Source organism: Echinops telfairi, unplaced genomic scaffold (assembly GCF_000313985.2).
Source record: "Echinops telfairi isolate 266 unplaced genomic scaffold, ASM31398v2 ScPeMD7_655;HRSCAF=1070, whole genome shotgun sequence".
Lineage (NCBI taxonomy): Eukaryota > Metazoa > Chordata > Mammalia > Afrosoricida > Tenrecidae > Echinops > Echinops telfairi.
The window spans coordinates 16940760-16956637 of NW_022104553.1; the positions used below are offsets into that span (position 1 = coordinate 16940760).

The 15878-nt window shown below is 55.1% G+C and overlaps 1 protein-coding gene across 1 annotated transcript; it reads left to right on the forward strand.

Moving 5' to 3' along the window:
* Positions 1-2: 2 nt before the first annotated feature.
* On the forward strand, positions 3-6800 carry SHISA7 (shisa family member 7; the record flags this gene model as incomplete). Its single annotated transcript, XM_030886266.2, has 5 exons — positions 3-31; positions 688-842; positions 4060-4128; positions 4498-4647; positions 6060-6800. Coding segments are annotated over 5 exons (1050 nt in total), but the record flags the coding sequence as incomplete, so codon positions are not given.
* Between the last annotated feature and the right edge of the window lie 9078 nt (positions 6801-15878).

Below are 15878 nucleotides of genomic sequence, written 5' to 3' on the forward strand. Positions count from 1 at the left end.
CCAGGGCGCACCGCGAGATCAACGTGCCCAGGTGAGCGCAGCCTCGGCCCGAGGGGGAAGAGTGGTACCTGGGGCCAGGGCCCGAGGGAGGGAGGTGGAGCCCACGGCTGAGGGCGTGGCTGCGGGGTGGGGGCAGCGGTCAGAGAAAGTGGCCATAGCCATGCCAGAACCTGAACTCACACCGTCCCGACTCACAGAGACCCTGTAGGACAGTGTAGAGCTGCCCCAGGTGGGTTTGCCAGGCTGTAAATCTTTAAGGGAGCGGTGACTGGTAAGAAGGAGGCGTGGTTAGGCACATAGGGCGTGGTCGGTGGGAGTAAGGGGTGTGGACAGTGGGGAAGAGCGTGGCCAGTGTGAGAAGCCAGAGTACGACTGACCAAAGAAACAACAAAAAATCTCTCTCTACCAAAAAAAAAAAAATCTCTACCATCGAGTAGATGCTGATTCATAACGACCCGTTAGGACAGGCTAGAACTGCCCCCTGTGGCACTATTTCTGGGAGTAGAAAGCCTCATCTTTCTCCCATGGAGCTAATGCTAGTTTCGAACTGCTGACCTTGTGGTTAGCAGCAGCAGCAACATTACCACTATGATCAGGGCTTGTACCGACAGATTCAGCCAGTGGTGGGAGCAGGGAGGAAGGAGCCACTCTCTGCCTGGTCCCTGACTGCCCTTTTGCCACCTCCAGGGCCCTAGTGGACATTCTGAGGCACCAGGCCGGGCCTGGGACCCGCCCAGACCGGACCAGAAGCAGCTCCCTGACCCCAGGAGCTGGGGGTCCCGACAGCATGGCACCCAGGACGCCCAAGAACCTCTACAACACCGTGAAGTCCTCTAATCTAGGTCAGTGACCCCCCCACCCCGCCTTTTCTGCACCATTTCCCCATCCAATGCCACCCTCCATAGCCAATGCTGTCCGGGGAGGTGGGCATAGTGAGTCAGCTCTCCTCCCTGGCCTTCCATGGACCACCTGGGGGCATCTAGGGGGTCATGGTGGCTTGCATTAGAGCTGGTAATGTTGAGGGGTGAAGAAGGGTTTCCGTGCAAAGAGCGCAGGAAGAGAGTCCAAGCCCAGGGAAGGGTCAGAGGCAGGATGCCACCTGATTGGCATTGGGACCAGGAGCAGTGTAGATTGAGGGGTGGGAAGGGGGCCAAGACTGGACCCAGAGAGACACAAAAATAGCCCCTCTGGCTGGCACTGCAACCGCAGCCCCGGGTGACCAGCTTGTTGTTGGTAGGCGCTATCGAGCCCGTTCCGACCCACAGCGACCCCATGCACCGCAGAAGGAAACCCTGCCTGCTCCTCCCCATCCTCGCAATTGTTCCCAGGCCTGAGCGCGTGGTGGCAGCCACTGTGCCCATCCATCTCCTTGAGGGCCTTCCTCTGTTTCTCTGCCTTTCCACTTGACCAAGTATAATGTCCTCCCGGGACTGGTCTTTCCTGACCTGTCCCTAATGAGTGAGTCGAAGCTTGGGTGCCCATGCCTCTAAGGAGCATTCTGACTGTACTTCTTTTGGTACCCATGCCTCTATGAAGCTTTCTGACTGTACTTCTTTTGGCAGTCCGTGGTGATTTACAAAATCCTTCACTTAAAGCCACCATACAAATGCATGGATTCCTCTGCAGTCTTCCTCAGTCTATGGCCAACGTTCACATGCATATGGGGCGATGGAAAATACCATGGCTTGGGGCAGGCGCACCTTAGTCCTTGAAAAACATCCTTGCTTTTGCAAACACACTGGAGACGTCTGGTGCAGCAGACTTATCCAAAGCAGTGTGTCTTTTGATCTCTTGACTGCTGTTTCCATGAGCATCGAGTGGGGAGGAGCCAAGCAAGACAAAGAAAAAATCCTTGACGTCAATCTTTTCCCCTTTGAATTGGAACACTGGACACCCGTCTTTTTCCATGGTGGGGTGGGTTGCCCGTTGGGGCTGCTGGCCACTAGGTTGCCGTGGGAGTCCATCAGCCTCTCTGAGGGAGAAAGCTGAGGCTGTCTGCTCCTGTAAAGATTGACAGCCTTGGAAACCCATAGGGGCAGTCTACTCTGTCCTGCAGGGTGGCTGTGGGCCAGAATCAACTCAATGGCAGCTAGAGATGGGGCCTCCCATCCTATCCGCTCAAAGAGGCAGGTCAGGCATGTCCATCTTTCACAGGACACGTGATGCATTTCACAAGGATGACAGCCGGGCCTTCCTCCTTCTTGCTGATTGTGTTAGTCCGGGTGAACTCGAGACAACTTCATCGGCACGCATGTGTATAAGAAAGCGCTTGATATCAAAGAGCAATAGTATATTGAGAAAACATCCCAGCCCAGTCCAGATCAAGTCCATAAGTCCGATATTAGCCCATCTGTCCAAAACCAGGCTGTACATTCCTCTTCAGACTCACGCAACATGCAATCATGCCGAATGCAGGGAGATCACAGGCCAGTGGGTTGAAAGTCTTGTGGATCCAGTGGCAGTGGAGACATCTCAGTGCTGGCAGGGCTCTCCATGTGGCTCCTCCAGGGCTCTGGTTCCATCAGCATAGCTCCACGTGTCCAGGAAGACAAAGCAGAGAGAGTGTGTGTCCCACCACACGGGTTCCCAGAATCCTCCGGAGAAGGCCATGCCCACACAGAGGCATTCTTGGCTATGGCCTGATTGACAGGCTAGACACCACCCCTTTTCAAGTTGATCGATTATGTAACCGTCACACTGATGGAAAGTGGCCTCTGGGCAGCTCAACCTCAGTTTCCCCCTTCTGTCTCTTCTTAACGAGGACCCTGGTAGTTCTGTGAATGAAGCGTTGGCCTACCAAATGGAAGGCTCACCGTTCGAACTAATCAGGCGCACTGCAGGGAAAGCTGAGACTGTCTGCTCCCATGCACACTGGTAGCCTGGGGAAGCCACAGGGCCAGCTCTCTGCTGTCCCTTGGGGTTGCTGTGAGTCCAAACCACCGGTTCCTGGTGTGGGAGAAGGCGGGCTGTGTGGTCCTGCTCTGTGCAGCCTTGCCGGGGACACAGTGACCCTCCAGGACAGAGTGGACCTGCCCCGGTGGGTTTCTGAGACTCTACATCTTGACGAGAACAGAAAGCCTCATCTGTCTCCCTCGGAGCAGGTGGTGGTTTCAAACTGTCATCCTTTCAGTTAGCAGCCAGGCACTTAGGCTCACAGTATCCCCAGGGTCTCCTCTTTGACCCATAACCAAACCAACTGCCATCAAGTCGATTCTGGTTCAATAACAACCCTATAGGACAGGGTAGAACTGCGCCGGTGGGTTTCCAAAACTATAAATCTTTGTGGGAGGAGAAAGCCTCATTTTCCTCCCAAGGAGCGGCTGGTGGGTTAGAACTGCTGACCTTGAGGTGAGCAACCCAACACGGAATCCACTCCACATCCAGGGCCCCTTCCTCAATCCAGGGAGGCTCTGAAATGTAAAAGCATTCGTGTTCACTTGCTGAATGACCTCTCACCGATGACTATGGAGACCACCCTGGTCGCACGTGCCCACCTGCCAGACCTTAGATTCCCCTTGGCATACACACGTCAGCTGATGGAGACCGGGCTGTTCGTGGCCTGGTTGCTATTCCCAGCTGAGACTTTTTCCTGTGAGCCCTAGGGGAGGTCGTGGGCAGTGGAGGGACTGGGCAGGCAGAGACTGGCTTGATCGTCCAATGGGAAGGGTTTGGGCGGGATGGGAGAGACTGGGTTAATAGTCCTGGAGGAGGAAGATGAGGTTGGGGGGATGGGCTGGGGGCAGAGATTCAGGAGGCAGGAGGGGCCGGAACTGGGCCTCAGGTGGGTGTGATGGAGAGGTGGGGGCGGGGGGAGTCAGGGAGAAGACCTCCAGATCTCTGCCCTGGGTGTAATGTGGATGGCAGAGATAGAACCGCGCCCACCACTTCCAGCCATGAGCTTTGCCCACTCTCTGCAAGTGCCCACTCCGTCAAGGCCCCTGCCTCAGTTTCCCCCGTGTACCCAAAGGCATGGGTTGTTGGCTCTGTGGGGTTGGGATGTGGGGTCAGGGCCCATGGGTGATGTTGGGCGGTGATCTCACCCCCTTCTCGGTCTCACAGAGAACCTGCACCACAACTACCTGCACCTCAACCTCAACAGCCCCAAGCATCACGCCACTGCCACGCTGGGTATGCATGCTGAGCCATGGCTGGGGGGTAGGGCAGGGCAGGCCACTGGGTGCTGGGGGAGGGGGGTAGGCCACAACCCTGTCCTCTTGGTCCTGCTTCATTTGCATGCGGGAAAGTGGGCAATCCCGCCATCCTGGGCTGGTGGTAGCATGTGTGGGGTGCACACCCAGCAGAGCAGGGCACCGTCAGAGACCCTCTTCCTGCAGCACTGCCCTGGCCTTCCACACCTGCCTTCGAGGGGGTACGCTGTGTACTGGGGTGAAGGGAGGGGGCTTGGGGAGCTGGTCTGAGGGAGGAGGGCCCCGCAGAGGAAAGAGTGGGCCTGAGGAGGGGGCGCTGGTCTGACCGTGTGCCGCCCCCTCTTCGAAGACTGGCGAGCCGCGCCCCCACCCAGCCCACCGCTGCATTACTCCACGCTGTCCTGCTCACGGTCCTTCCACAACCTCTCGCATCTGCCTCCGTCCTACGAGGCCGCAGTCAAGTCTGAGCTCAACCGCTACTCCTCACTGAAAAGGCTGGGTAAGTCCCGGGAGGGGGTGCGAGGCTGTACCCCACAGCCCATCCCCTGGTACGGTCTCCAGGTATGGTCAGAATTACTTGGTAGTAGGGGCTGGGGGTGGGAGGGAGTCATTAAAAATGCAAAGCCCTGTCCCTACCCCAGGCCTACCTTACCCACCCACCGACCTGGCGGGATTGTTTGGTCCCAGTTCACAGCAGTCAAGGGAGCCGCAGGAACTTGCATGGGAAAGTTCTGTGTGCGCCACACCAAAGGAGCCCTGCTGGTGTGGTCGTGGGTGATGTGTTGGGCTAACTGCAAGGTCAGCAGTTCGAAATCAGCCGCTCTGCTCCTTGACTCGGTATCGATTCCAGGGCAGTGAGTTCTTTTGTTTTATTTATTCATTTATGCATTCATTTATTTATTATATATTTATTATTTATTATCTATCCATTTATTGGCTTTTTGCGTTTACACCATGAAGGAGACCTGGTGGGGGCGTAGTGGGCTCACCACAAGGTCAGCGGTTTGAAACCAACTTCTCCCCTGGAGAAAGATGAGACTCTCTACTCCCATAACGATTTAGTCTTGCAAACCCACAGGGGCAGTTCTGCCCCGTCCTATCAGGGCCATCACCAGCTAGAATTGTCTCGACGGCACTGGAGGGGGGTTCGTTTTGGTTTTGTTTTGTTTTTTTTTTGTTTCGTTTTTGTTATTGTTTTTGCTTTTTGGCTTCCCACCACCCAGCCGTCCAAGAAGGCTGACAGTTAAGACAGCCTGAGAAGGACCCCACGGTGGGGACACAGAGGGGGGACGTGAACGCATGTTTTCAAGGGCAGTGGGGGTGGAGGGTGACATCCCTTCAATTTGTCAAAATAAAAGTGAAAAAAGAACGCAATACCAACCAGGTGTATCCAAACAGACAAAAAATATCCCCGAAAAAGTCCTGTATCTATTGATCCTATTTCCACCCCCACGATTTGCAATTCTCGCCAAAAAAGAAAGAAAGAAAGAAAGAGAAAAAGGTGGGCGGGTATCTTAGTTCCCTATAATGAAGCCCACAGGGAACTAGTTTGAGGTAAGGTGGGATCCAGGCGCTCCCAACCTCCCTCGGACCCGGCCCCTTCATCTCCCAGCCATCTCATGGGGCCGGGTGTCCACCCCATTGACAGGCTCTTGGAACTCACAGCCCCATGAGATGGCTTGGGACAGGTTCTTCTGTTGACCGCCCCTCCCCCAGAATGACCAGGGACTTGAGGCTTGAGATCCTCTGGGAGGGCGGGAGGGGACGACGGGGGAGTGGTTCCTGGGACGCGGGGGGTGGGGGGTGGGGGTGGAGTAGGGGTTTCCGGGCAGCAGGTGGGGGACTGTAGGGGCAAGGGTCCCTGCGGCGAAGTGGGGTCCCACGTCCGACGCTTCCTTCCCCTCGCCGCAGCAGAGAAAGACCTAGACGAGGCGTACCTGAAGCGCTCGCACCTGGCGGAGATGCCCCGCGGGACGCTGCCCCTGCACGCGCTGCGCAGGCCCGGCACCGGCGGCGGCTACCGCCTGGACGCCTGGGCGGGCCCGGAGGAGCTGAGCCTGGCGCCCGCGCCCCACCCGCGGCGCGTCATGTCCCAGGAGCACCTGCTGGGCGACGGCGGCCGCGCCTCGCGCTACGAGTTCACGCTGCCGCGCGCGCGCCTGGTGTCGCAGGAGCACCTGGTGCTGTCCTCGCCCGACGCCCTGCGCCAGAGCCGCGAGCACCTGCTGTCGCCGCCGCGCAGCCCCGCGCTGCCGCCCGAGCCCGCGGCGCGCGCCGGCCTGGCCGCCTCGCACTCCACCCTGCTGCTGGGCCCCGGGGGCCCCCCGACGCCGCTGCACGGGCTGCAGCCCCCGCCGGGCCTGCACGCCCACCACCACCACGGCCTGCACGGCTCGCCGCAGCCCACCTGGCTGGCGGACGCGGGCGGCGGCGGCGGCACGCTGGCGCGCAGGCCCCCCTTCCAGCGCCAGGGCACCCTGGAGCAGCTGCAGTTCATCCCCGGCCACCACCTGCCGCAGCACTTGCGTACCGCCAGCAAGAACGAGGTGACAGTCTGAGGCCGGGGACACCCCCCCAGCCCAGCCGGGATCCCCCAACACAGGCTCTCCCAGCCAGGGGCCTGGGTCCCTCCTCGAGGGCGGAGCTGCAGCTGGGGACTTTGCTGGGACCAGTGTGGCGACAGAGATCCGGCCGGCCTTCTAGCAACGCATCCTTCCTTCCGGGTCTGGCCGCCTTCCCATGACGTCATCACAGAGGAAGCGTGCCCCTCCCCCTCCGCCGTGAGCTCATTGCTAGAGAAAATGTCTTGTGTTCTGTGGCGTCAGCACCCAGACTCCCCCCCTGTGATGTCATGGCAGCGGCAATGCTTTGCCCTGTGAGGTCATCGCCAGAGACAGATTCTTCCTGTGATGTCCCTGCGCAGACAAGCCTGGCCCTGAGGACATCCCCTCGAGCCACAGGAACTCGTTTTTCGTTTTCCTTTTTCGGCTTTTTTTTTTTTCCCCCCCCGCCGCAGGGAACCGATTTTCTCCTTGTGTCTCCGCGACCGAGGAGGTGCCTCTGCCCCATGACGTCACTGCTACCGACAAAGCCATCGGGAATGCCTTGCCCATCTGTGCCCCCTGCGGGCGGGCACATCCTTTCTGTGACGCCATCGAAGGCGCTGGAGAAGGTGCCTTGCCTTGTGACGTCATGAAGGGACTGTGCCTCTTCCCCTTGTCATCACCAGAGGTGGCCACCTGCTCCAGGGACATCTCCAAGATGAGCCCCCCCATCCCTGCCCCCCACTTCTGCAGCGTCACCCCCGGACTCTACCTGCTCTTGGAATGGTTCTCTCTGGTGTGACGTCAGGAGGAGGCTGGACAGGTCACCCTGGAAAGTCCCCTCTGAGGGACATCACTGCTGGAGAGGCTGGCGCACTTGGGAGGTCCTCTACCCAGGTGGTGTTGGCTCTATTGCAGGATCCCCCTCAGAGCTTCCTCCCCCAAGACGGTGCCCGGCTAGGAGGCCATCACCAGTGACCGGGCTGTCAGAGCTGCTGCCTTGTGCCACCCAGACTTGACTTAGTCCCTCCTCCCACTGACCCCAGGGATTTGCCCTCCCGAATCTCCTGCAGGCTCTGGGGGAGGGGGCACTTTCTCCCCTCCCGGGAGGGAGGCTGGGCCTGGGGTCCCAGCCCTGTGCAGGCTGTTGTTTTCTGCTGTGACCTCCCGCAGGACGTCACCGATCAGCTGTTGCTCCCAAGGAGGCCCCTCGGGTCCCCCAGACTCCCCCTGTCCTTGCACTGAGATGCGTGGGTGACCCCAAGGCCGGCGTTCTCCTTTCCGCCGTGTGCGGAGACGTTGTTACCTCTCTCGACACAGTCCTGGACTCATTTGTGTTGGGGATGCTTAAGGGGTGTCTGCTATTGACCTTGCTGATGCAAACGCACCTGGTCTCTGGTGCCAGCCATGGCTGAGGAGGGCATCCCCTCTCCCCAGGATTCCCTGTGACCATGGTATCTTCCTCTACAGGGATGGGGTCTCACCCCCCGCAGGTAGTGACGATTAGTGTCAGCATCAAGATTCCCACAGCCGACAGCGGTATCATCTTCCATGAGGTCCCCAGCCCTGGTGTTCTCTCCCAGGATCCTCCGTGACCAATGGCCATCAGCCTATGGTGTCATGACATCCTTAAGTTCCCAAATCCCTTTGGTGAATGGTGACGTCTTCTACCAGGATACGCTGGGGCCAAGATGCTGCCATTTCCCGTAATCCAGATCATTGTGGTGTGGATCTTGCAGGATCGACACAATCATGGTGCCATCCTCTCTCAGGATCCCTGAGAACTCATGAGTCATTAGTTCCCAGAATCCTCTTCAATCCAGGATCTGTGGGAGCTAATGTGTCATCATTTCCTAGGGTCCACATGAGCCAATGATGTCACTATCTCTCAAGACCCACTTACGCCACGGTGCCATCACATCCCAGGATCCATGAGAGAGTCACTTGGATCTCTTTCAATCATGATGTCAGCACATCCCAGGATCCACTTCAACTATGGGGTCATTATCACTCACAATCTACTTCATCCTTCATGATTCCTGAGAGTCAACGATGTCATCATCTTTCGGGATCCACCGCAACCATGATGTCATCACAATCCCAGGATCCTTGACTTGAGTGTCATCTGCTGGGACCCATGAGAACCTATGGTGTCCTCTCCCAAAGTTCATGAAAGCCAGTGATGTCATCATCTCCCAGAAGGCCTACCAACATGATTCACGAGAGTCAATGATGTCATCATCTCTCAGGATCCACTACAATCATGTCATCACGATCCCAGGATCCTCACCGATAGTCTCATCGTTTGCCAGGATCCATGAGAGTCTGAGGTGTCCTCATCTCCCAGGATCCCCTTCCACCCCAGTGTCATGTCTCCCAGGATCCCCTTCCACCCCAGTGTCATGTCTCCCAGGATCCCCTTCAACCATGATGTCGTATCTCCCAGGATCCACGAGAGTCTACGGGGTCCATATCTCCCAGGATCCACTACACTCATGGCGTTACCACCACCAGTGGTCCATGAGAGCCAAAAGCACACCACTTCCCAGCCACAACTCGTCCTCTTCCAAGGCCCATCTCTTTAGTGGCCACGCACTACTGCAGCTGTGTTTCCATTGTCTTCTGGGTCACACGGTACCAACAGTTGTTCCCTTCGGGGGAACCAGCACAACACACCCTTTTTTACCAGCCCCCCCAACGTGGAGTAGGGCGGGAACAGCTAGCTGCTCCTCTGAGGGGTTCACCCTTGCTCTGGACCTTCAGGATGATGTCACAGCCTAACACCTGACTTAGATTGATGCCTGAGGAACCAAGCCCAGCACCTCTTTGACGGAGAACATCCAGGCCCCTTCTGATAACATCGCTACCCCTCACCCAACCATCTGATCGGTGACAGGGTCAATGCAGAGACCTCTTACCACCACCAGAGGTGAGACTGTCTGTCCATACAATGGCATCCCTGGTCCTTGCCCAGTTCCTGCCACCTGCACCCATTGGCTGGGGCCAAACACTCCTCAGAGACTCCTGGCCCATATCGGTCGGGTTATCACCTGATGACTTCCTGGGGACCCTGGCTGATGTCTACTGGACTGGTTCTAGTGAGTCGGTGCCACTGCCCGAGCCATCTGCAAGGGGGTGGGGGTGGGGGGATTGTCATTGCTTCATGCACAGATGGTAGACAAGCATTCCCTTCTTCATCTCTCTCCCTAACACACTGGGGAGCCTCCAGGGGCTGGGGGGATCCCCCAACTCCCAATGCACAATTGGCCCCCAATCCTCTTTGTACAGAGCCATGTCGTGGGGACGGCCATTCCCCCACTCTTAAAGGGCTACACGCCCCCTCCCCAGCCCCCAGGGCGCGGTGGGGGGCGCCTCTTCTCCCATCCCTTGGGCCGTCCCCTTCCCTCTTGTGTCCCCCCCCCCCCAAAGACTGGCACCTCAGCTCAGCCCCTCTTGCCAAGAGACTGGGGCTGATAACTGCCCCGTAGTTTCTGCCACACACCAGTGAACTGGGGGTATCCCCCCTCACCCCATCTGGGCCCTGATGTCAGTTTTTGAACCCCATGCTTATAGCCATTCCCAAGGGGTCCCTGTCCCCTCTAGGGGCTCCCAGGCTCAGCACAGCCCAGGCTGACGGACTTCCCCAGAGCGAAGCTGTGTGCGCCCCAGCCCAGCCTCCTCCCTGCTGCTCACCACCCCCAGAATGTGGGGGCCTTTTGGCGCCGCTCTGGCAATGGCAGTGGATGAGTGCTGGGCTGCCAACCTTGGTTCGAACCCAGCGGCCAATCTGAGAACAATGGGGTAGCCTGATGCCAAATGGGCGACAGCCTTGGAAACCCACAGGGGCAGACCTATTCTGCCCTACAGGGTGCTGTGAGTCAGAACTGACCCAAAGACACCGGGTTTGGAACAGGTCTGAGAATCTCCCAAGGCGCCCTGGTGGCCCAGTGGATTACATGCAGGGCTGCTCACCTCAAGGGCAGCAGTTCTAACCCACCCAGCTGCTCCATGGGAGAAAGATGGGGTTTTCTACTCCCTTAAAGACTTACAGCCCTGGAAACCACCCAGGGGCAGTTCTACTCTGCCCTACAGGGTCTCTGTGAGTCAGAACGGACTGGCTCAATGGCCGTGAATTGAGTTTACCTCCTCTGGTGGCAGTGAGTTTTTGGTCTGGGGGCCTCCAGCTCCTCTCCTCTTGCTTTCTCTTGGCCTGGATTTCGGGGATCTCACAATTCTAGTCTCCACCCCCTGTTCACCATGCCACAGGCTGCCTGACCCCGGGAACTTGACCTCTTGTCTCAAATAAGCCATAGTGGGGAGAGGTCTCCAGTGGGCGAGGGAGGGAGTGGGGTACGTCCTCCTAGTTTCCCCCTGGATGCTCCCGGAGCTGGGACTATCAGCTACGCCCTCCCTCCCAGCAAACACACAGGGACACCTGTGCGCATGCGTCCATCATCGCCCCTCTAGGGTGTTCCGGTCTGGGGCTGGGGTGGGGGGGTGGCGTGCCAAAAGGAGGCGATCAGCGGAGGTGAACCCGAAGATCTTGCACGGCTTCTGCCGCCTCCCCTCCCGACCTCACTCGTCTCCTCAATACTGGACCCATCTCCCAGGTCCTTGGTAAGGGGCCCGAGGAAGGAGCTGCCGACTTGGGGGTGGGGTTGTTCTTTTTTATTTGGTTTTGTTTTGGGGTGTTTTTTTTTGGAATAAACATGTTTTTCCTGATTCCTGGTGTCCAAGTCTCAAAGCTTACTGTTGAGAAAGGACTAGGTTCTTGGGTCATTGGAGCCATCCCCCCAAGGGGTCAAGGGCAGGGTTGTGGGTGTCTAGGGGGTGTGCGTGCCCCACTGTGTGTTTATAGATGCCTGAGGACCCTCTGTCAGGTCTGACGCCTGTAGTTTTCCTTTATTATTGTTGTGTTGTAGCTGTGGATTCCTGAACGGAGGCATCCGGGAGAGCGTGTGGGTGCGCTGTAAGGTGCTTTTAAGCGGTTTGGTGGTGTGTTTTTTCCCTTGTGGTTTGGGTGGAAGCTTGCAGAACAAATTGATTTCCCACTCACCGATTCATGCACATTTTGCTTCCTGACGTTCATTGCGATCCGGAGACATACCATTACTCCTCCACTTCCTCCCTGGATTTCCTGTTTCCTTGCATCCTCCTTTCCTGCCCCTTCCTGCCTCTTGACCTAAATGCTGCCCCCTGCACTGCAGCGGGTGGGTTATTCGAAGGCAGGGGTGGGGGGCATCCGGCCCTGGAAATATTCAATACTGGCTAACATCACAGCCTCCCCAAAGAGAAGGAGTTCCAGCCATCATGTTAGGGGTGAGCTGACTAACTGTCCAGGACGGCCCCACGAGGATGTGATAAATCCCCAAAGGGGCCCTTGGCAGGGAAAAGGTTCCCCACCTCCCACCCCTAACCCCACCCCTGTCTTAGGGAGTGAGTGCTTCCCTGGTGTTAATGTGCACCTGGGCCAGTTCACGTTCAGTCTTGAAGGTGAGTAGGTCCTAGCGGATGAGGTTGGCTTCCCCTAATCGCTATCAGACAGGTAAACCTGTCCTTTAAAAAAATGATTTTGAGTTCTATTTCCCAGTTGTCTCCCCTGCTCTCCGCGGCCTCCAGTTTCAATCCGTTTCAGAGGGCAGGCAGTGGTCGCGGGGCACCATCTAGTTCTCCCCATCCCAGGCTCATCCGAGGCTGGGCCTCACATGGTCTGTTACTTTGATATTCTTCATTCTCCTTGGCTTCAGATGGGGAGAAGGCCCAGGGTGGCCCCTTCGCCAGGTTTGTGTCTGAGCACTTGGTTGGAGAGGGAAGATGTCTCCTGGGAGGCTCAAATGATCTGCCGTTTATCGGCTGCTCACCAAAAGGCTGGCAGGCCAAATCCAACCGGGAGCAGTGTGGAGGAAATCCCTGGTGATCTGCTTCCCTGTGATCACTGCCTAGGAAACCCCTTTGGAGCAGGTGTCACCTTGTGTGGATTCAACTCAACGCATTTTTTGTTTTGACGGGATTTCCTCTCCCAAAGGCTGCTCCGTAGTGGAATTCCATACAGGGGCCTTAGCCGACTATCATGGAATTGAATTGTGCCCCCCCCCACTTCCCTTTCCCCCCAAAACAAGGAGGCTTCCAAGATTTGTGGGGAAATCCCATCATTTATCTGTCTTCAATCGTTGTGCATAGAATTCACCTATCACACACCTTCCATAGTTCTCAAAGAAAAACACCTCACTGCCTTCAAGTCAATGTGACAACACCCCACCCCACCCCCGTGGGTTTCTGAGACGGTAACTGTTTACAAGCGTAGAAAGCCCAGTCTTTCTCCCATGGAGTTGGTGGTTTCAAACTGCTGACCATGCGGATAGCAACCCAATGCTTAACCACTATACCACCAGGCTCCCTAGGTCACTTTTAAAAAGAGTTGTCCATACATCACCACAACTAGTTCTAGTACACCTCCCCCCATCATCTTTTAATTCCGTTTTCCTCTACATTTTCAAAGCTCCTTCACATATGTTGTAAATCTGACAATACCTATGGTTATAATCCCATTTGGGAATGGGTTGTTTGTTTGTTATGTTGATGTATTATTAGTGTAGGTGCATTTTAAGGAAAATCTTCTGAGACACAAAAGAGCAGATGAACAAATGTTGCGTAGATTACTGATGATATCATTTCTCAGAAGGCTAATATGCTACCTTAGAAGTGGATCACAGATATGCAAACAACATATATTCTATGAATGGAGTTGAGCTGGCACCTTAAAGCATAAGACCTAATCTAAGAACAATGGGGTACATACAACTCTTATCATAGTCCATACAAGAACAATTCATTTTTACAAAGTGTCCCTGCTTTATACTTACCCTCATGAATCATCATAGAAGATATGGGGCTATAGCAAAGCTTGGTAAAAGTATCAGATGGAAAAAAAAAAGGGATATCAGATAATGCCCTGTCTTGGAGAGAATGCCATCAGGGGTCTTAAAGGCTTATCCTAATACAAGCAGCTGTCTGAGGAAGCTGTCAAGTGGCCCATGCAGAAGTCAGCACATCAACCAAAGTGTGAGCAAAGGATTTTAATAAAATCCATAATCAGAGGAGGAGCTGCACCGCGGCTTCAAATCTGAGCTCTAGCTTTGTGGAAGGCTATGGTCTACAGTGAGAGCCCTAAATCTCTTTTGAGTCTCCACGTAGGTCCAGCCTCCACTGAGTTCTTTCTGACCACTGACCAGCAGTGTAAGAGAAGCCGGGTGTGTCTGCAAGTGGATTATGACCACCCCTGTGGCCAGCATGGGGAGGGGTCGGCCATCTCACCGACAGGGCCTAGTCAGAGTGTGCCTTTCATGGAATTACTAGTATCCTCGTGATCATGAATCATATTTTAAGTGCTTTGGTTAGTAAGCCCTAAACCACTCTTGTACACTTTTCTCATCTACAATAGTGCAGATATCCCAACCGTTGCCCCGTCTCCAGCCCTACAATTCTGCCTGCAACTGTGCTGACTCAATCTCCCTTGAACCATGATTTTGCACAAAGCTCCTTTGCTCCCCTTCTCTACTTAATCATGAATCCTTGGACACCATGACGACACCAGGCAGAGGGTCTCCCTCTCATCCAAGTGATTGGTCTTTGTCCTGTTTAAGGCTTAATAAACGTGTCTTACATTAAGGGCCCTGGTGGTGCACTGTGCTACCCATTGGGCTTTTGACCTCAATGTCAGCAGATCCAAATGACCAGCTAGCTGCTCCGAGGGAGAAAGATGAGACTTAGCGTTCTTGAAAAGATTCAGGGTCTCGGGGACCCACAGAGGCAATTGGACCCTGCCTGAGAGGGCCGCCACAAACCAGAATGGACTCCGTGGCAGTGAATCTGTCCTAGTTTTCTGTAAGTTAATTAAAGAGAGCGCAGATGAAGCAGATCCCCGAGGGACCGAAGAACAAAGCTGAGTGTGTCTGCTTCCTCTCATGGCCGGTGACTGGCTTCCCACTGTGAGTGCCACTGCATGGACTTCCCAGCCAAAGTGGCCTCTGGCCACCGGCGGCCTATGTCTTCCTTTGTGCTCAGCTGCGCACCTGCTGTGCCCCAGAGGGGAGAGTCCAGGATGCTCTCTGCTCCGAAGGTTGCCTTTGTAACCTGAGGCTCGCACCACCTGCCAACTCCGCTGGGGGAGCAGCGCTGTGCTTCACCCAGGCTCAGAGGGAGCGCTTGGGAATCACTCAAACGGGCGGCCTGCGGTGTGTGGCACGTGCGCTTCTCTTCCGAGGATTTGTTAGCTTTTTCGATTTTTCAATACACCAACTCCTCCTTTACTAACTGTTTGTTACCCATCAGTTCACGTTTATGAAAATAGTAGAAACTCTACACTCTCTTGACTGCTTTGTGAGTTGCCAATGTTTGAGGTGGGCCTTGGTTCTCAGTGTTTTGGCAGTTATGTAATGATCTAATTTGGTGATTACAGAACAATGGGATTTGGTGATGATGTAATGGGATTTGGCAGTTACGTAATGAGGCCATCTTTCCGTTAAGAAATGTTGGCATTGTAAAGGTATGTGATGGTGTAATCTGACAAGTAATAGTGTAATCTGACAAGTATGTAATGATGTAACCTGTCAATTATCCAATCATGTAATTTGGCAATTATTTGATGGTGTGATTTGATGATTATGTGATGGTGTAGCTTGGCAATTATACGATGATGATGCAATTTGGCAGTTACATAACGATGTAATCTGTCAGTGAAGTAATGATGTGATCTGGCAATTATGTAATGATGCAGTCTGTCGGTTACATAATGATGTACTTTGGCAGTGGTGACACAATCTAGTCACCCTCTATTGTGATCTGATAGGCTCCTCCTCCATTTTCACACAACGCCTGTTTTCACATGACAGCGTCTCTAGACACCAATCTCCCTGATAAGTGAGGAGCAGGTGTCATGGTAAGGTGTCCAGGAGAGTGACAAGAACAAGGTCGTTTATGTAAATGAGGTGCATGGGTATTTCAGCGGGTGGTTTGGTGGGTTTTGCCCCCTCGCAAAGCGGGTAGCCCCTTGCGCCTAAGTTCCCCTTGTACACCGATGGGTTTCTGAGACTGTAACTCTTTTTTTCCAATCATTTTATCGGGGGCTCATACAACTCTTATCACAATCCATACATACGTCGATTGTATAAAGCACATTTGTACATTC